The sequence below is a fragment of the Podarcis cretensis genome (assembly GCF_951804945.1).
Source record: "Podarcis cretensis genome assembly, chromosome: 13".
NCBI lineage: Eukaryota > Metazoa > Chordata > Lepidosauria > Squamata > Lacertidae > Podarcis > Podarcis cretensis.
Window position 1 is genome coordinate 14,772,888 of NC_137182.1, and position 21,013 is coordinate 14,793,900.

At 47.7% G+C, this 21,013-nt stretch overlaps 1 protein-coding gene across 5 annotated transcripts in view; it reads right to left on the reverse strand.

Moving 5' to 3' along the window:
- The window catches only part of ARHGAP27 (Rho GTPase activating protein 27), a 72,465-nt gene that overhangs the window by 879 nt on the left and 50,573 nt on the right, over positions 1–21,013 (reverse strand). For all 5 annotated transcript variants that reach the window (XM_079949421.1, XM_079949420.1, XM_079949419.1 and 2 more), the window contains 12 exons: positions 19,887–20,081; positions 17,967–18,071; positions 16,823–16,890; positions 15,784–15,871; positions 14,194–14,298; positions 12,193–12,291; positions 8,826–8,931; positions 7,248–7,373; positions 6,703–6,801; positions 5,087–5,164; positions 3,464–3,598; positions 1,005–1,110 (listed from right to left, as the gene is read on the reverse strand). In XM_079949421.1, the coding sequence (XP_079805547.1) occupies positions 1,005–1,110; positions 3,464–3,598; positions 5,087–5,164; positions 6,703–6,801; positions 7,248–7,373; positions 8,826–8,931; positions 12,193–12,291; positions 14,194–14,298; positions 15,784–15,871; positions 16,823–16,890; positions 17,967–18,071; positions 19,887–20,081 (1,310 nt within the window). The remainder of the gene's footprint in view (positions 1–1,004; positions 1,111–3,463; positions 3,599–5,086; positions 5,165–6,702; positions 6,802–7,247; positions 7,374–8,825; positions 8,932–12,192; positions 12,292–14,193; positions 14,299–15,783; positions 15,872–16,822; positions 16,891–17,966; positions 18,072–19,886; positions 20,082–21,013) is intronic.

Here is a 21,013-nt window from a genome sequence, read left to right on the forward strand (position 1 = left end):
TGGCGAACCAGAGCAGCGCACGGAAACGCTGTTTACCTTCCCGCCGGAGCGGTACCTATTTATCTATTTGCACTTTGACATGCTTTCGAACTGCTAGGTTGGCAGGAGCAGGGACCAAGCGACGGGAGCTCACCCCGTTGCGGGGATTCAAACCGCCGACCTTCTGATCGGCAAGTCCTAGGCTCTGTGGTTAAACCCACAGCGCCACCCGCGTACCTTAAAGTGGTATAAGCGAGCTTTAAATGTCTAGTGCGGATGTGGTTCAAGTGTCTTCTATCACAGGTTAAAAGACACTTGCTACCATGTGCAAATCCCTCTTCCACCCACCATATGATATCGTCAAATACTAATGCTTTCCAAGAGTGAAAAAACCGAAAGAATCCCCCACAGAACGTTGACCATCAATTCAAAGCAGTGCAGCTAGAAGAAAATTCCTCTATAAACCACCCAGGGGAAACGTTTGAAAGGTGGAGTAAAAAATATAATAAATAAGTTTGGGTTGTCTGGAGGTGTGGACAGGGTTAGAGTCCTGTTTACAGACAGGAGCCTAGGGACAGGAGAGTCAGCATGCTGGCGACAGGTGTGAAGAGGAGATGCAAAAGGCTGCGCGACAGCAAGACAAAGGTTGAAGAAGAAGAGAAGAAGAGTTTGGATTTGATATCCCGCCTTTCACTCCCCTTCAGGAGTCTCAAAGCGGCTAACAATCTCCTTTCCCTTCCTCCCCCACAACAAACACTCTGTGAGGTGAGTGGGGCTGAGAGACTTCAAAGAAGTGTGACTGGCCCAAGGTCACCCAGCAGCTGCAGGTGGAGGAGCGGAGACGCGAACCTGGTTCCCCAGATTACGTGACTACCGCTCTTAACCACTACACCACACTGGCTCTCAATGGGAGGATTTTGGAATGGGAGGATAACCTCAACACAGGGACTCGAGGCGCTGGGCTGCAGAGTTCGCACTCAACACCCTTACGCCAGCCCGGAGTACCAGGAGATGCAGCTGCTCACCTGCAGAGATGCTGGAAAAGTACCCTCATGGTATTGTGGTTAGCAGGAGGTAGAGAATTCACCAGCTCCCGTAAGCGGTAGCTGCGCTTCGAGGGCTCTGTAATTTCTGCAATGCCAAACAGAGGAAGAGATCTCACTCAGTGTCTCCCCGCCCCCTATAGAGATACAGCGATACCTCTAGTTACATACTTCACTTCCTGAGAGAAGTGAAGCTACAGGGAACCAGGCAGAGGGCCTTCTCAGTGGTGGCACTCGCCCTGTGGAACACCCTCCCATCAGATGTCAAGGAAATAAACAACTATCTGACTTTTAGAAGACATCTGAAGGCAGCCGTGTTTAAGGAAATTTTTAATGTTTGATGTTTTATTGTATTTTTAATACTGTACAGTGGGGTACCTCGGGTACATACGCTTCAGGTTACAGATGCTTCAGGTTACAAACTCCACTAACCCAGAAATAGTACCTCGGGTTAAGAACTTTGCTTCAGGGTGAGAACAGAAATCGTGCTCTGGCGGCGCAGCAGCAGCAGCAGCAGGAGGAGGAGGCCCCATTAGCTAAAGTGGTGCTTCAGCTTAAGAACAGTTTCAGGTTAAGAACGGACCCCCGGAACGAATTAAGTACTTAACCCGAGGTACCACTGTACAAATAAATGTAGAAGCCTGCACTGCTGCTATAGTCCTCCCTCCATCTTCCCTGCCACCCAATACTTGGGGCCACTACAAAGGGGCACGGGAAAGATAACTGCAACCTTTTGGAGACATTGGAAGTGTGCGTCTCAGGGCTCAATTTTGATACTGCAACTTGCTGCTGGAAGTGGGCAAAAACCAGCAGTGCGTCTACTAGTTTCTCTCCTTTCGCTGCAGTGTCTAGTATGGGAAATACCTGACATGACATACCATCGTGTCAAGCATTTCTTTGCCACGCTGCAGCAGTCAAAATAAGGAGCAGGGCAAGTCTGTGTGTACGATACCACGTCAGACATCTCCCTCACTAGATGTTGGGAAGAGAGGTGAGGAACGACGACAAGGCACACACGGCTGCTGTTCTTCAGCAGCTGGCATTTATCACAACACCTACTTGCGTGTCAGATGGACCAGCTCCTCTGATTTCTACAAAAGTCATGTTATCTCCCGCTTGGACTACTGCAACGCGCTCTACGTGGGGCTACCTTTGAAGGTGACCCAGAAACTACAACTAATCCAGAATGTGGCAGCTAGACTGGTGACTGGGAGCGGCCACCAAGATCATATAACACCAGTCTTGAAAGACCTACATTGGTTCCCAGTACATTTCCGAGCACAATTCAAAGTGTTGGTGCTGACCTTTAAAGCCCTAAACGGCCGCGGCCCAGTATACCTGAAGGAGTGTCTCCACCCCCATTGCTCAGCCCCGACACTGAGGTTCATCTCCGAAGGCCTTCTGACGGTTCCCTCACCACAAGAAATGAGGTTACAGGGAACCAGGCAGAGGGCCTTCTTGGTAGTGGCGCCCGTCCTGTGGAATGCCCTCCCATGAGATGTCAAGGAAATAAACAACTACTGTGTCTGACTTTTAGAAGACATCTGAAGGCAGCCCTGTTTAGGGGAGTTTTTAATGTTTGATGTTTTATTGAGTTTTTAATATTCTGTTGGGAGTCTCCCAGAGTGGTTGGGGAGGCCCATCCAGATAGGGGTGTAAATAATAATAATAATAATAATAATAATAATAATATGATATTATTATTATTATTATTATTATTATTATTATTATTATTATTATTATCTCAGGAGGATGCTATGTTTTGTGGGCAGAGGAGGCTAGCTGATGGTGATCGGATCCCAAACAGGGTTTTCTGCGGTCCAAGCTACATGATGCATTACTATGCTCTTTAATACAGGGTTGTTTTTAAATCACAAATTTCTGGAGTGTGTGTGTGTGTGTGTGTGTGGAATCCAGAGACTCTATCATGGAGGGTAGGCTTTAACCCTTTCTTGCCTGTTGTGACCCCAAATCCAGGCCAGCTCTCGCAATTAAAAATTGCAATAAAAACAGTACTCTCATAAAAACTTGTTTCCCTTATGCAAATTGCAGTCACGGCCTCCCCAAACTGGACTGGGACCATAGCAGGCGGTGGGGGGGGGGAGGATTAAGGTGCCTACTCTGCACACTAGGGTCCTGATCTGGATCTGGCCCTCCTGCACTGACAAATTTGTGCAAAAGCAAACCTGCGCTTAAGGTGCAGATTCTTAGCCAAGGTATCGTCTTGTTCAGCTCTGAATGTGACTCCCCCTGCGGCTCGAAGGCCTCAAGAGAAGCAGCCTCTAAGAAGAAGAAGCAGGGCATAATCTGAGTTCTCTTCCTGCTCTTGTCTTTTCGAAAGCACTGACTAAACAGAGAACCCCTCCCACAGATGCACCTTTAAGTAATATTGCAAGGACCAAAAGCTTCCCCCTTCCCCTTCGCAAAGCAACGTCTCTTACTGATGGCTGCAATGAATCTGTCAAAATGGCTGAAGGGGAAGAGCGGCTCCGGCAACTCGCGGAAGAAGAGTTTGAGGGCCCCGGTGATGACGTGGACATCGTCCCAACGGCCGTCGTCGAGATCCAAGCGCTCATCTGCAAAAGCGACGGCAGGGAAACAGGTTAGGCCGTATCCGAGGGCTGCTGAATTAAGGAGCCAATATTACTTTTGTCCAGAATGTTTGGGCCTGACTGCAGCACAGCAAGGGCCACTCCAATCTAAAATATGAGGATGAATGAGGATCCCCTTCGGTCACAACACAGAGTGGCTGTGGAAGGAGTCCAGCTTCAGACCCACCACTTGGGCAACGCTGATTGGCTGTGAACATGGGAGAGCAGCAGGTCTAGAAACAACTCTATGATTTTATCATAAAGGTAAAGGTAAAGGTACCCCTGCCCATACGGGCCAGTCTTGACAGACTCTGGGGTTGTGCGCCCATCTCACTCAAGAGGCCAGGGGCCAGCGCTGTCCGGAGACACTTCCGGGTCACGTGGCCAGTGTGACATCGCTGCTCTGGCAAGCCAGAGTCGCACACGGAAACGCCGTTTACCTTCCCGCCGGTAAGCGGTCCCTATTTATCTACTTGCACCCGGAGGTGCTTTCGAACTGCTAGGTTGGCAGGCGCTGGGACCGAGCAGCGGGAGCGCACCCCGCCGCAGGGATTCGAACCGCCGACCTTTCGATCGGCAAGTCCTAGGCACTGAGGCTTTAACCCACAGCGCCACCTGCGTCCCTGTTGATTTTATCATAGAATCATAGAATTGTAGAGCTTTTGACAACTAAGATGTATATATTTTAGGACCCACCTTATTTCAGGTATTGTAAATTGTTTTAAGCTGTTTTAAACTCTGGGGCCTTAGGATAAAAAGAGGACAACAACAACAACAACAACAACAACAACAGTTACTCATTCATTTTTTTCTATCACAGTACGAGTGTGTGGGGGGATCTTATGAATTTTGTGCTTTTATGATGTAAACCGCCCTCAGATCTTTGCATGTAGAGCAGTATACAAATGTAATTAATAAGGTAAAAGGTAAAAGGTAAAAGAGCCCTAGACAGTTAAGTCCAGTCAAAGGCGACTATGGGGTTGTGGTGCTCATCTCGCTTTCGGGCTGAGGGAGCCGGCATTTGTCCACAGACAACTTTCTGGGTCATGTGGCCAGCATGACTAAACTGCTTCTGGTGCAACGGGACACCGTGAAGGAAGCCAGAGCACACGGAAACGCCGTTTACCTTCCCGCCGCAGCGGTACCTATTTATCTACTTGCACTGGTGTGCTTTTGAACAGCTAGGTTGGCAGGAGCTGGAAGAGCGCAACGGGAGCTCACCTCGTCGTGGGGATTCGAACCACTGACCTTCTGATCGGTAAGCCCAAGAGGCTTAGTGGTTTAGAATAACAATACTAATAATCCACATAAATATTCAACCAATACCCTTTCTAGAGCGCGCGCTCTCTCTCTCCACACACACACACACACACTGCTAGAGATTGAACTTGGCACCTTCTGCACACAAGCGGAACATTGTACTGTACTGCTAAGTTTTGTCCCCTGCCAAGCTGAATCTATGGAGTCCCTTACCATGGTCCACCTTGTAGCGCAGTTTCTGTATCGTCGCCAGATTCCCACTTATCCGGTAGAGTCCATCAATATCCAAACCTGCGGGATGAGAAATTATGGCTCTTATACTAAAGGCCCACGAGACCAAAAGAATTGCCATGAACAATAAGTCTGAGCCTGAGAAGGTATCGTGCAAATTATGGGTATTTGCATGCATCTCTCTTCCTTTGCACAATATATTTTGCTTCAGTGGGAAGCGACAAGGAGTTAAACACCTCTGGAAGTCCTGCTGCTCAGCTCCTTTCCGAGATGTCACCGGGCCCACATGTTTCGACACTTATCTTGACTGCCACAAGGATTAGGTTAGTGGTGGCTTGTGCCCTTTTTGGACTGGTGGGGCGAATGGAAGGGAGCACAAGCAGTAGGTGGAGCTGCAGGCAATGATATGCGGAGTGAACTCTCTTCAAGTCCTGTTGGTCATCTAAATCTCTGATAAGTTCATCAAGGGCAGGGGAACTTATCCCCCATCGTTCTGCCCGGACGCTGAGGTCCAGCGCCGAGGGCCTTCTGGCGGTTCCCTCATTGCGAGAAGCAAAGCTACAGGGAACCAGGCAGAGGGCCTTCTCGGTAGTGGCACCTGCCCTGTGGAACGCCCTCCCATCAGATGTCAAAGCGATAAATAACTACCTGACATTCAGAAGACATCTTAAGGCAGCCCTGTTCAGGGAAGTTTTTAATGTGTGATATTTTAGTGTATTTTTGGTTTCTATGGAAGCCGCCCAGAGTGGCTGGGGAAACCCAGCCAGATGGGCGGGGTACAAATAAATAATTATTATTATTATTATTATTATTATTATTAGGCCCGAGGGACTCGTTTATCCAGCCCACGGTGACCCCTGCTGCCCACTGCCGCCACCCGCTCTTACTGGCACCGCGCTGCGTGGCTGCCCACTTCTGGGTTGGAGGAGCACTGGAAACAGCTTGTGCGCATGCGCAAGCGTTATTTGCACATGTGCAAGTGTTATTTGCACATGCACAAGCGTTATTTGCGGTGCACATCCGGTCGGAGGAGGCCTGTGCACATGCACACAAGCTATTTCTGGTGCTCCTCCGACCCGGAAGTGTGCCGGAAATAGCGTGTGCGCATGTGTATGGGCACACGCTTTCCCCCTCTCCAGCCTGCCGCGCAATTGGCACTGGGGACACAGTAAGTTTGCTGCCCACTGCTCAAGGGCAACACTGAGACCAAGGTGGAGGAAGCCAATAAGTAATGTTACCATCAGTCCAGAGGGGTAAGCAAGAAGGGCAGGCAGGTGGGGGGTGGCCGAGGGCAGACTGAGATTGGTGGCGCCGTGCCCCATGGGACTCAACAGAGCAGCCTTCACTGGATTAGTAGGAAGAGGTAGAGGAAGAGGAAGAGGAAGAGGAAGAAGAAGAAGAGGAAGAAGAAGAAGAAGAAGAAGAAGAAGCAGCAACTCTCAAGACTTCCCACGACTCAGCAAAACCAGATAATATGAATGGCACAAAACAGAAGAAGTTTTGCAAGTTTTGCTGAAGTTGTACAATGCGTGCAAGCCACAAAACTGGGGGTAGTAGGCACATAATTTCAATTTATTTGGGGGCATAGAACTGTGTACCTCTCTTCTCCACAGTACAGATGCACTGCCTCACAAACTGAGGCACAGTACTCTTCTCACGGTCGCACAAAACTTGCAGAGGGCATCCAAACACCTGATCTGGATTAAAGAAGCAAACAACCCCACAAGAAATTAGGTTAGAAACACGATCCAAAATATCCTTTCTATTTATATCTCATTGCCATCCTTGAAACTTGTGGCAAAAGTAAGACAGCTATAAACAAATCAAAGCCTTCTTAACTTACACGCAGGCTGGGGACACGCTATACATTAATGGCACATGGTTTCCCCCGAAGAATGCTAGAAAGTGTAGTTTCTTAAGGCTGCTGGGAACTGTAGCTCTGAGAAGGGCAAACTACAGTTCTCAGGACTCTCTGAGGGAAGCAGTGTGTTTCAAATGTCTTCTAAATGTATGGCGTGTACACTACCTCAACTGAACAGCTGCAATACAAAGGCTGAAAACTCTGTCAATTGGCCTTGGCTGATCAGCGTGGTTGCAAAGCCTTTTTTTTTTTAATGGACTCTTAGATCTTCCAGGAACATACCTTTGATGTAGCCTCGTTCCCGCAGGGACTGAAGGGTTGGCCGCCTCTGCAGAAACCTCAGGAGTTTGTTGCGAACTTTGCTGGAATCACTGTCCGAGTTGAGAGAGGTGGATGAATGCCAGGAGGCTGCAGAGGGGAGAATTTGGCATTTTAGTACAGGAGGAGATTTATTTTCTGCTGAAGGCTGAGCCTGCCCACATGCTTCAGGTACAAGAGGAAATGCAAGCTTTTCTTCTAAGACAGTTTCAAGGGCCTGTTCACACATGCAGAGCCGTAGCTAGGTGGATCTTGCGCCCCTGGCAGAACCATCCAAACTGCGCCCCCCTAAAGGTAAAGGGGCCCCTGACCATTAGGTCCAGTCGTGGCCGACTCTGGGGTTGCGACGCTCATCTCGCTTTATTGGCTGAGGGAGCCGGCGTACAGCTTCCGGGTCCTGTGGCCAGCATGACTAAGCCGCTTCTGGCGAACCAGAGCAGCGCATGGAAACGCCGTTTACCTTCCCGCCGGAGCGCTACCTATTTATCTACTTGCACTTTGACGTACTTTCGAACTGCTAGGTTGGCAGGAGCAGGGACCAAGCGACGGGAGCTCACCCCGTCGCGGGGATTCGAACCACCGACCTTCTGATCGGCTCTGTGGTTTAACCCACAGCGCCACCCGCATCCCTAGTCACCAACAAATCAGCTCTTCTTTTTGCCTCTCCTCCACCCCCCCCTCCACCAATTCAATTCACCCTCCATTTAAAACCTTTACTTATGAGGCAATAATCAATATTTTTATTTATGGACATATTTTTAAGCTGGTTTTGTACATGCCTGTGCCCCTGGAGGGGGCCCACCTCACCCCCCCCCTAGCAGCGGCCCTGCACATATGCCCCTCAAAGTGCTATTTGCCTTGTCCAGAATCTTTGAGGCGGGTGTGTGATCTCTGTTAGCTAGAATGAATATCCAGACTGTGCTCAGGTGAGGAGCAAGCAAAGGGAAAGGGTGGAGACAGAGACCCCATGCTGAAAGGTCACTCCCAACAGGCACAAGACAAACTTCCAAGTACAGTGGTACCTCGGGTTAAGAACTTAATTTGTTCTGGAGGTACGTTCTTAACCTTAAACTGTTCTTAACTTGAGGTACCACTTTAGCTAATGGGGCCTCCTGCTGCCACCGCGCTGCCGCCGCACGATTTCTGTTCTCATCCTGAAGCAAAGTTCTTAACCCGAGGTACTATTTCTGGGTTAGTGGAGTCTGTAACCTGAAGCATCTGTAACCTGAAGCATCTGTAACCTGAGGTACCACTGTAACAGACGTGCAAAAACAAGCTCCTGCACCACTGGGGGTGTATATGGATGGATTTTTACTTGTCGGAAGGATAAAAAGGAGGGGAGGGGAGAATAATGTATAATGCCTTGAGCTGCTGTTTTTTTTTGGGGGGGGGAATGTGATATCAATGTAAATTAATAATAATAATAATAATACTGTAATAGACAAATATAAACTGTTTGAACTATTTGTCAAGGAAAATTTTGTTCCAAAAATCCATTTCTGTGTTTGAAACCAAAAATTTGCACTGAATATTAACACCGACCTGGGCTTTTCTTCTCGCCCTCTTTCTCTCTGTTGCTTCCTAGCTGTTCCTTCGATTTCAAATCTGATGAATTCTCCTCATTGTCTTCCGGAGGGAAGTCTGTAGGCTGAAAGAAATACAAGGGTCACCTTTGTCGGTACCTCTGAAGAGAACACGACATTTTACCGTGTGTTTGCAGCTGCTTGAATTCCCCATTTCATTTGCATTGTCCACACTGCTCTCAACTCTTGTCCCCTGCAAAATATGGGGATTGCCCGATATGGGGATCATCCAGTAAACTGGGGGGAAATTGGGCTCCAAAACAATCCAATCAGGGTCACAGACAATTGGTTCAGTGTTTTGGGGTATGTGGATCCATCGCCACTTTCTGCAACTCTCCATTCCACAGCTACTACAGTGGTACCTTGGGTTAAGTACTTAATTTGTTCTGGAGGTCTGTTCTTAACCTGAAACTGTTCTTAACCTGAAGCACCACTTTAGCTAATGGGGCCTCCTGCTGCCGCCGCGCTGCTGCCGCATGATTTCTGTTCTCATCCTGAGGCAAAGTTCTTAACCTGAAGCACTATTTCTGGGTTAACAGAGTCTGTAACCTGAAGCGTATGTAACCCGAGGTACCACTGTACTTCCTGAATGCCTTCATTTCTTCTCCAGCAATGCTCCTGACTATTTCATGTACATTCCTAAACTATACAGTTCCTCCTTTGATCCCTCACATTTGCACAAAACCAGAAAACTGTAGAGGCAGCCAGTTCCACCCAACATTGGGGGGGCCCCATCAACACGTGTTGCAAGGCCCGCCACTGCTGTGAGGCCCACCGCCATTGCAAGGCCTGACAAGGCCTGTCGCCACAAGATCTGGCCCCTCAATATTTTTTGGGGGGGGAGGCTCAGTCTTGTCCAAACAGACTTTTTTTTGGGGGGGGGGGTAACTAAAGACATTGCCGTCCTATAGAGTCTATGCAAGCAAACCATGTTAAATACATTGGTACCTCTGGTTGCGAATGGGATCCGTTCCAGAGCTTGGGTCGGATCTCAAGGAATTCGCAACCAGAGGTATTGTTTCTGTGCATGTATGCGGCATGATTTAGCGCTTCTACACATGGTGCAATTTAGCGCTTTTGTGCATGCAGCGAAACCCGGAAAAATACTTCTGGGTTTGCTGCGTTCGCATCCTGAAAGATATGCAACCAGAGTGTGCTTATCCAGAGGTACCACTGCAATCCATGTGGTTTGTTTGTGCAGTTTTCTCTTTTTGTGCAAATCTGAGGGAACAAAATGAGGGAGATGTACCTGATATTGCACAGCTATTTGTGCACAGCCTCTGCTGGTACTTAAGCAGCATAACAGAACACCTACTGGCATGAATGGAAAAGACCCAAGTTGCTCCTCATATACAAATTCAAATAGGTGCAAGTGTGGACCAGTCTGGTCTAATTCAAATGGGGGTGGAAGGTGGACAAACAGCTTTACAATGCTCAAATGTGGACAACTCCTAAGTGTAACTGGGTGTGTGCAGGTCTTCTCAAGGATGCCATTTTCCTCCCATTCCTCTGGCTAGCAGAATAAAATATCTCTCATGAATTGGCTGCCAATTGATGGAAGCTTCCTGACTGAATTCTTGTGAAAATGAAACAATAAAGAAATGGTAAAGGTCTTCAAATAACACAGGATATGCAAACTAGGGATGCTCAGGGATTTCAGTAGGTTCACATTCCTAAGTGAACCAATCTAATTGCTCTTACTGGATAAACATGTAGTTAGCAACATCGTTATTATAATGGCACACGTTTTATGTTTAAAATGTGTACCCAACATGCAAATTTTTGTAGGTTGCTTTTAAAAAATAAAATTGCAGGATGATGCAGAAACAGGAAGGAAATGACTTATGAATAAACAAACCAGAAGCGGACTGAGCTGTCCTTCCCCAACGCACAAACTAGTTTTAAAAAAATTACACAGTATTTTTAATAACACACAGAAGCCAATCAAGACAGAAAATCAAATGGTAAAAAAGAAAACAGAATACATAATACACTAATTATTTAATGCCCCTTAATTAGCAACATGGGGCGGAAACTTTCTACAATGGAAACTTTCCAGTGTGCGTCCTCTCTCTTTAAATGTAGTTTTATTGAAGACTATTCAATGAAATTTTCCACTGTTGCATTTGTTTCCATTTTCCGAATATGTGTTTCACAAATTTAATTAGCAATACAACACATGGATACAATGCCAATGAAACTAGGCAATTTCAAAGTTGTAAATCAAGCCTTAAAAAATAAAATGTAAGAGAACTGAGTGCCACTGAGGTGTCATGTCTTAAGTATTCACAAAAATAAGAATAATTTCCAAGTAAAGCTTTGAAGTTGCTTGAACGGAACATTCAAACACCACATTAATGCTGCAACCTACATTAATGTTGCAAAATATTGGGCCACTGGAATAACTTCTGAGATTTTCATACAGCATGAAATTCTAACATGGCCATTAAAAACTAAACTAAACAGAAAAGTCAAATAAACATACTAAATCAGATCCAAATGGCATTGGGGGGGGGGGTCAGGAATCCATGTACCGTATTTTTTGCTCTATGAGACTCACTTTTTCCCTCTTAAAAAGTAAGGGGAAATGTGTGTGCGTCTTATGGAGCGAATGCAGGCTGCGCAGCTATCCCAGAAGCCAGAACAGCCAGAGGGATCGCTGCTTTCGCTGTGCAGCGATCCCTCTTGCTGTTCCGGCTTCTGAGATTCAGAATATTTTTTTCTCTTGTTTTCCTCCTCCAAAAACTAGGTGCATCTTAGGGTCTGGTGCGTCTTATAGAGCAAAAAATACAGTAGTTTCCTGATTTAATTGTTTCCAGGGGAAAAACCTGGAACACAGCCTTTCATATTACACACAATCAGATGCCTGAGGCAGTGCACCTCTGTGTCACATTCAGACCAACCTTGTTTACACTTGATGCACAAAACTGGAGGGGGGCAGTGGTTTACAACATTTGTTTTCCCCCTGGATGAACATAAGGCCTTACCTGTCCCCCCAGGGTCTATGCTTCCCTCTTCCTGGAAGTCCTTGCTAACCCCTTAAGTTATGCCTGCCGTAAATACACCTGACAGGAACGCAACTGAGGTTTCTTACATTTGGGGCTGGCACAAGACATTTTGGCACCTGAGGCAGACTGCAAAATGGCAGCCCCACTCCTTGACAGGAAAGAAGAGGTGAAGGAAGGAAAAAGAGGGTTGGGAAGGAAGATTGGCATCGGGATCAGCTATCCCTGTGGATTCTTCCGCCTGAGGCAGTCGCCTCACCTTGCCACATGGGTGGGCCAGCCCTGCCTGGGATAAAAACATGGGACAAGCCCCACTCTCACCAGTTTACTGATGCTGTCAGCAATTGCCTTCTGCCATGTGCTGATGATGCACTCTGAATCATGCTGGATCAGGTACTCGGATCCTTCCCTTGTCTTCAGCTGGAACAGAGGAACCACCCAATTGTGACATCCAGGCAGAAGATGCTCACCACAACCCCTAGATTCAGTACAAAATGCCCCCCAGATTCAGTACAATTCTCACGGGTTTCTCACTGAGGACGTTCCTGTACAGTACTTCAAAATTTCTAAAAGGTGAACGGTGCCAGACCTCAGAGCTAAACCGCAAAGCTTGCCCTCTAGCCCAACAACTCTGCCATATAATGCACAAACTGGATGGGGGTGGGTGGGTGGGTTAAGGGACTACTGAAACCCTTTTGACATCACAGGGGGAGACCTCCGGGAGCAGTTGGTAATTTTATGTAAAATATGATGTTATAAAATAAGTGGGCAAATTTGAGCGGTCTGTGGGGCATTAACTTTTTTTTAAAATTGTTTTAAATAACAAACAAAGGGGAATCTTAGGGGCCCTAAAACAAGATTTGGGGGGCTGGATATGGGCCATGGGCTATTGGGTTAACCACCCCTTCTGTAGAAGATACTAGCTGTGCAAACAAGACATTGCTGGACAGCATTGTGCTCATACAGAACCTCTTCCAGCTAATCACATAAAGGTAAAGGTAAAGGGACCCCTGACCATTAGGTCCAGTCGTGGCTGACTCTGGGGTTGCGGCGCTCATCTCGCTTTATTGGCCGAGGGAGCCGGCATACAGCTTCCAGGTCATGTGGCCAGCATGACTAAGCCGCTTCTGGCAAACCAGAGCAGAGCACGGAAACGCCATTTACCTTCCCACTGGAGTGGTACCTATTTATCTACTTGCACTTTGACGTGCTTTCAAACTGCTAGGTTGGCAGGAGCAGGAACTGAGCAACGGGAGCTCACTCCGTCGCAGAGATTCGAACCGCCGACCTTCCAATTGGCCAGTCCTAGGCTCTATGGTTTAACCCACAGCACCACCATCAAACGTGGAAATGAAGTTACTGAAGTTTTATATAGTGTGAGATTTACTTTCTGCACCTAGGATTTGCTGCTAGTTTCCTTCATGTTCCAACGGGGTCACTGGAAACGCACACGACACATCTTACTGATGAGCAGTGTCGGACTCATTGTATGCCTGGCAGCTCCAGAGACAGGCTTCAGCGCCTAGGGCTTGCCGATCGAAAGGTCGGCGGTTCGAATCCCTGCGGCGGGGTGCGCTCCCGCTGCTCGGTCCCAGCGCCTGCCAACCTAGCAGTTCGAAAGCACCTCCAGGTGCAAGTAGATAAATAGGGACCGCTTACCAGCGGGAAGGTAAACGGCGTTTCCGTGTGCGACTCTGGCTCGCCAGAGCAGCGATGTCACGCTGGCCACGTGACCCGGAAGTGTCTCCGGACAGCGCTGGCCCCTGGCCTCTTAAGTGAGATGGGCGCACAACCCCAGAGTCTGTCAAGACTGGCCCGTACGGGCAGGGGTACCTTTACCTTTACCTAGGTTTCCCCACCACTTGAAACCAGGTTGCCATGTACAAATATGGACTCCCGATACTAATCTTTTGTAACCGACGCAGCGCAAGACACGTTGCACGGCAACCATAACTTTCATTTTAAAGAAGTGGCCCATATTTAGGAAATGACAAGATTCACTTTTAATAAGTCTAGTCTTCATAGAGGAAGATGCTTGGAAGATGGAGTGTTGTGGTTTTGTGGCCAAAACTCATCTGTACCATCAGCATTAAGACTGCCTTAAAAGTCTGTCTGTTTTTTAAAAATGTGTGTTCCCTTTTTTTCCAGTGAAGATAAGTTTGTTGAATTGATATTTGCAGGAAGATCCACATTCAGGCATGTGTAACAGACAGATTGCCTGGTGAGGAGCAGCACAGACCTGTGTTGCTTCCTCCTCCATGTACTTTGCCATTATCTGTTGCTATGGAAACAGAAGCAGAGATGGGGACCACCATCCTTTACCTCCAAGACGTTCTTTTTGCTCGACTTGTCTTTTGCAGCCCAAGAAAGTGTTGCTCCACTAAGATCCACAGTGTGCTCAGGGCTACTCAACACGGAGGGATGTTTCTGAGGGTGAAGGTAGGAAACAGAAGCAGCATGGAAGTCCACATTTTATGACTGCTCGCAACTACAGAGAAAACAAAAATCCCACCCACTTACCCGTCAAATTATACCCTGCAGATAAATTATGGGGCTTTCCAGTCACCCTTTGTATTGTGCATTTATGATGGTTTGTGCTCATGATGCTATTGGGGCAGTCACACAGCTGAATTTCCAACCAGTGCATACTGTGTAGCTTCCTTCTGAAATCCTGCAACTTTTTATATACCACAAAGATTGGGCAGGAGGAGATGCCCTGTTTTTGTTGTGCTATAGTCCCTCTGGACAACAATAACATGCAAGCATTGACTTGGATAAGTACCACATAACAAACTAGAGCAGCCTGGAGGGGTTCCAAAAGATCACTGGCTCTCAGTACATTTCCGAGCACAATGCAAAGTGTTTGTGTTGACCTTTAAAGCTGTAAACGTCTTCGGCCCTGTGTACCCGAAGGAGTGTCTCCACCCCCATTGTTAAGCTGGACTCTGGGATCCAGCTCCAAGAACCTTCTGGTGGTTCCTTCACTGCGAGATGTGAAGCTATAGGGAACCAGGCAGAGGGCCTTCTCGGTAGTGGCACCCACACCCACGCTAGGCGTTCACACTGGGTCACAGATCAACGGCGGCGGACTTGCTTTTGTCTTTTGTGTAGTTATCTAAATCTTTTCATGTTGTAAGTTGCCTGTATTATTATTTTAATGTATTTTATTTATGATTTTCAATTTTATACATTTCAATAATTTTATATTCATTTTAACATATCATAACTTGGCTTGATGCCAGAGTGGTGCATGCTCTGGTTATCTCCTGCTTGGATTACTGCAATATGCTCTATGTAGGGCTACCTTTGAAGGTGACCCAGAAACTACAACTAATCCCAAATGCAGCAGCTAGACTGGTGACTGGGAGAGGCCACCGAGACATTATAACACCGGTCCTGAAAGACCTACATTGGCTCCCAGTACGTTTCTGAGCACAATTCAAAGTGTTGGTGCTGACCTTTAAAGCCTTCAATGGCCTCGGCCCACTAGACCTTAAGGAGCGTCTCCACCCTCATCGTTCAGCCTGGACACTGAGGTCCAGTTCCGAGGACCTTCTGGCAGTTGCCTACCTGCGAGAAGTGAGGTTGCAGGGAACCAGGCAGAGGGCCTTCTCGGTAGTGGCACCCACACCCTGTGAAACACCCTCCCGTCGGATGTCAAGGAAATAAACAAATATCTAACTTTTAGAAGACATCAGAAGATAGCCCTGTATAGGGGAGTTTTTAATGCTGGATGTTTTATTATGTTTTGGTATGAGCTGGAAGCTGCCCAGAGTGGCTCGGGCAACCCAGTCAGATGGGAGGGGTACAAATAATAAGACAGCAGGCAGGTGGGGTAAGGCTGAGGTTTGGTGAAGCAGCCTCCACTGTCTGCCTTTCAACTGGGGCAGCAAGCCAGGGCTGAGGACTCACCACACTGCTAGACGTGGAGTGTTTTGAGTCCTTGAAAAAAGTCAAGACACCACCTTCCAGGACAGTCCACGAAGAACTCCAATTCTTCCTAAGAGGGGAGAAAGGGAAGGAAGAAAAGGAAACCTCATTCACAGAGCAGTGCTAACTGAGCAGCGTGAAATGGAGGAGAGGGATTCTGTCTGCCTCAAGGGAAAAGGTTTTCCTACCCTCAGTTATCCTGATTCCCTTCCACCCGCCCCTCGCTCCGCATTTCTGCCACCAACTTTGGCATTAGGGAGAGTTCACACATGCAATTATTACAACAACCAGGTCTCATGCCATGCACCTCTCCGCAAGTTCAGGGCCTCTGATGAAGAGTCAGCTAGGCAGAAGGTGGGACTTCTCAACTGAGGGAACCAGGCCATGGGATTTGGTCGAAGGAAGAGATGAAGACAGAATCAGGAAGCCAAGCTGAGGTCAGTTCCAAGGAAGCAGTCCAAGCAGGGCAGAAAAGGAGGAGACAGAAGGGCTGGGGAGGAGGAAGAGACAGAGGACCAGCAAAGTTCAAGGAGAGATGTGGGAAGAAGACAAGATGGTGAGCCTGAGCTGCTGAACACACAGAAAATGCTTTGCTGCACGGACAGAAGTCCTTTCCACCCTAGGGCCTTTTGGAACTGCCCTTCTGCAATCAGCTGGAAACGGAATTAAAGCACTGCTGTTTTGTGCAGCGCTGTTTATCCCACAACAATCCTGCAATGAAATCCCAGCTCTGTTTACACAAAAGAAGTCACTCCCTGGCGTGAAAGAAACTAGGCTGCCTCTGATTCAAGATGGGGCCTACAAGCTTCCGTTGTTTAAAAAAAACATTTGCTTTAAAAACTTTTTTTCAAAACCAAACACACCTTCTCAATTAAGGAGAGACACATCTTTAACACCCGCTTTAAAAGAGAGGTTTTCAAACGGCTTGGATCCAGGATACCTGGGGGATTGATTGACCCCATACCAACCTGCCCCAAACCCCAAGATCAGAAGGAGATGCACACAAACAAATCATTCTCACCTCTGGCGTTTCCCTTTATCAGCAGTCTTTGTCCGAAAGAGCATCCCAGCCTTTTCAAGCGTTTTTAACTGAGTGGAGGGAAGGAAAAGGCTGTAGTTTAAATCTGTCCTGGCTGAGATCCCGTAACATTATTCACCCACTTTCCCATTCCCAATACAAGCCTCTTGCCGAGGAAAATCTGTGTACACACCATACATTTGAAACACACCCTGCAAGAATCCTGGGACCTATAGGTAAAGGGAAGGTAAAGGACCCCTGGACAGTTAAGTCCAGTCAAAGGTGACTATGGGGGTGCAGCGCTCATCCCGCTTTCAGGACGAGGGAGCCGGTGTTTGTCCGTAGACAGCTTTCTGGGTTATGTGGCCAGCATGACTAAACCACTTCTGGCACAACAGGACACTGTGACAGAAACTAGAGCGCATGGAAACACCATTTACCTTCCTGCCACAACAGTACCTATTTATCTACTTGCACTGGCATGCTTTCAAACTGCTAGGTTGGCAGGAGCTGGGAAAGAGCAATGGGAGCTCACTCCATTGCACGGATTCGGACCACCGACTTTCCGATCAGCAAGCCCAAGAGGCTCAGTGCTTTTATTATTGCTTTTTAGTCACCCTGAGCCCGGCCTTGGCTGGGGAGGGCGGGGTATAAATAAAAATTATTATTATTATTATTATTATTATTATTATTATTATTATTATTATTGTACTTTTGTGGCAAGAACATACTGCAGAATATAAAACAGCCACCTGGGGAATGCCCTTAGGCCACATCCAATATTTAAAGGACTATATATTAAATTTAAATGTACCAGTATGTTTGCAGATGTGGCCTTACATGCGATGCCCAGTCTCCTAGTTACCAATCAAGATAAAACAGAAGAGAAATGGCAGAAGTGGGAATTGTGGCCACAAGAGTTATCAGCTGACTCTTTATGGAGCGGAAGGAAATTGGGTCCTCAGCTCACCACCCTATAGCATCTTATTCATTTCTCTCCACCACTCTAATCTTTCCACAGATGAACCTTGTAGCTCAAAATGCAGGAAGGATCAGGAAACCCGTATATATCCCTTCCTCAATGGGATATGAATTCCCACTTCAGATTTTCCTCCACGGGTCCAAGACAATTCAGGGTTTTCCTTACCTGTCCCTCCTTTGGCCCAGAGAAGGGTACCCAGTTTCCAAAAGGGCTGCTGTCCAGGCTGGACCCACTGCTGGTACTGTGGTGATGGTGGCCAGATGCAGCGACCTGGAAGATATCCTTTTATTAGAAGGAGCAACACAGAACAGGAGCATGTTGCAAGCTGCTGATCAACCCACAGCGCCCTTGAAGCCCTGCCCAAATATTCCTGTGTTTGTGTTGATATTAAAGGTAAAGGTAAAGGGACCACTGATCGTTAGGTCCAGTCGTGGCCGACTCTGGGGTTGCGGCGCTCATCTCGCTTTATTGGCCGAGGGAGCCGGCGTACAGCTTCCAGGTCATGTGGCCAGCATGACTATGCCGCTTCTGGCGAACCAGAGCAGCGCACGGAAACACTGTTTACCTTCCCACCACAGCGGTACCTATTTATCTACTTGCACTTTGACGTGCTTTCGAACTGCTAGGTTGGCAGGAGCAGGGACCGAGCAACAGGAGCTCACCCCATCGTGGGGATTCGAACCGCCGACCTTCTGATCGGCAAGTCCTAGGCTCTGTGGTTTAACCCACAGCGCAATCCGTGTCCCTGTGTTGATATTACCACAGAAGAAAAGCCTTGCCATCAGCTAAAAGGTAAAGGTAAAGGTACCCCTGCCCGTACGGGCCAGTCTTGACAGACTCTGGGGTTGTGCGCCCATCTCACTCAAGAGGCCGGGGGCCAGCGCTGTCCGGAGACACTTCCGGGTCACGTGGCCAGCGTGACATCGCTGCTCTGGCGAGCCAGAGCCGCACACGGAAACGCCGTTTACCTTCCCGCTGGTAAGCGGTCCCTATTTATCTACTTGCACCCGGAGGTGCTTTCGAACTGCTAGGTTGGCAGGCGCTGGGACCGAGCAGCGGGAGCGCACCCCGCCGCAGGGATTCGAACCGCCGACCTTTCGATTGGCAAGCCCTAGGCGTTGAGGCTTTAACCCACAGCGCCACCTGCGTCCCTCTGCCATCAGCTAGTCCATACCATTTAATAAGAAACAGAAAACAGAGGAAAAACTGAATTTTGACTTGTGCTTTTTTATTAAAAAAAACTTTCTTCAAAGTTTAACCCCCAAATCAGAAGAAGAATCTTCACCTTGAATTTCTGCCCCCAAAGCAGCTTTTAAATAATAATAATAATAATAATAATAATAATAATAATAATAATAATTTATTATTTATACCCCGCCCATCTGGCTGAGTTTCCCCAGCCACTCTGGGCGGCTCCCAATCAGTGTTAAAAACAGTACAGCATTACATATTAAAAACTTCCCTGAACAGGGCTGCCTTGTCTTCTGAATGTCAGGATCTTGCCAGCTTTAAAAAAGGTGGCATTTGTTATTTTCACAGGGTTGCTGGTTTCATTGACCACTTACGATAATGTTTTGTATAACATGATCACTTGCTATAACGTTCAGTGATGATCATCTGACATTTCCTTAATGGGCATCAAAGGCCTCAAGCGGTTTTTTTCAATGATCCATGACAACTAGTGGCTATAACAACAGGCCAGCCAAGAGGACACACTTTCTGGTTAAAATGGGGAATAAACTCCAGCCTTCTTCTGTTTGTAGCAGAGGGGGCAGAAACACAGAAGATTTAAGGGTGTTACAAGGCAGCTGGCAAACAGGTCTGAGTTTTTACAGCTGGGTGGCCAAATTAGCCTTTGGTGGAATAAGATTACGCTTATTTCCATTTGGGAATGCTTATCTCCTCTTCTGTGCTTAGTGACTCTGCGCATGCTCTTTCCCCTCAAAGAATTCTGGGTACTGTAGTTCTCCCTCCTAGAGTGACAACTCCCAGCAACCCTGAACGAACGACAGCATGGAAAACTGTGGCAAATGGAGCATGGTTACCCCAGTGCACAGACCCACAGGCTTTCCGAGCCCTCCTTACCTGGTTGGAGGCATACTGGTCACCATCAAACACCAGTCCTTCCTGGTTGCCATAGGACGGCCAGCCTTGGTATGCAGAGGGAACGCAGAGTCCGTCCAGCGGCTGGTAGGAGCCAACCGGAGAATAATCTTCTTCAGGGTAGGGCTCAAGTTCATCGGGAGAAAGGTTGGGGTAGTCAGTTTCTGGAGTTGGCGGCTGAAGGAGGTTTCAGACAAGAGGTCAGCACATAGCATGTTGTCAAACAATAATTCAGGGGTTCTTAAATCTCCTTAGAGAATCTTCCCCCAGAAGAAAAAGGTAAAGGGACCCCTGACCATTAGGTCCAGTCGTGGCTGACTTTGGGGTTGCAGCGCTCATCTCGCTTTATTGGCCGAGGGAGCCGGCGTACAGCTTCCGGGTCATGTGGCCAGCATGACTAAGCCGCTTGTGGCGAACCAGAACAGCGCACGGAAATGCTGTTTACCTTCCCGCAGGAGCGGTACCTATTTATCTACTTGCACTTCAACGTGCTTTCGAACTGCTAGGTTGGCAGGAGCAGGGACTGAGCAACGGGAGCTCACCCCGTCGCGGGGATTCGAACCGCCAACCTTCTGGTCGGCAAGCCCTAGGCTCTGTGGTTTAACCTACAGCGCCGTCCGCGTCCCTCTGCCCCCAGAAGATAGGGAGGGAGCAAAGACCTACAAACCAAAAAGGCAGCAGGCATTTCTGACTGTGCTTCCAAAGGCTTATAAAATACAGAGGCCTTCTCCTGATCGATAGGGTGGGCACCTGCTAATCTATAGCAGGGAACCTTTGGCCCACGGGTCTAATTGGACCTGGCATGGGTTCCAATTTGACCCTGCCGACCTGTCACTTTTAATTTGTATACCACCTTTCTATCTTACAATACTCAAGGTGGTCTACAAGCTGAAGAAACAAAGAATGCACACCTTATAACACTCTGATGCAATACAAAAATGTGATAATATAAAACAGAGCTTTAAAGTAAACAACCTATTTTATCAAATAAAGTAACATTCAACAATCATTAGACTAGTATAGAACAGGGGTCAGCAAACTTTTTCAGTCGTGGGCCGGTCCACCGTCCCTCAGACCATGTGGTGGGCTGGACTATATTTTGGGGAAAA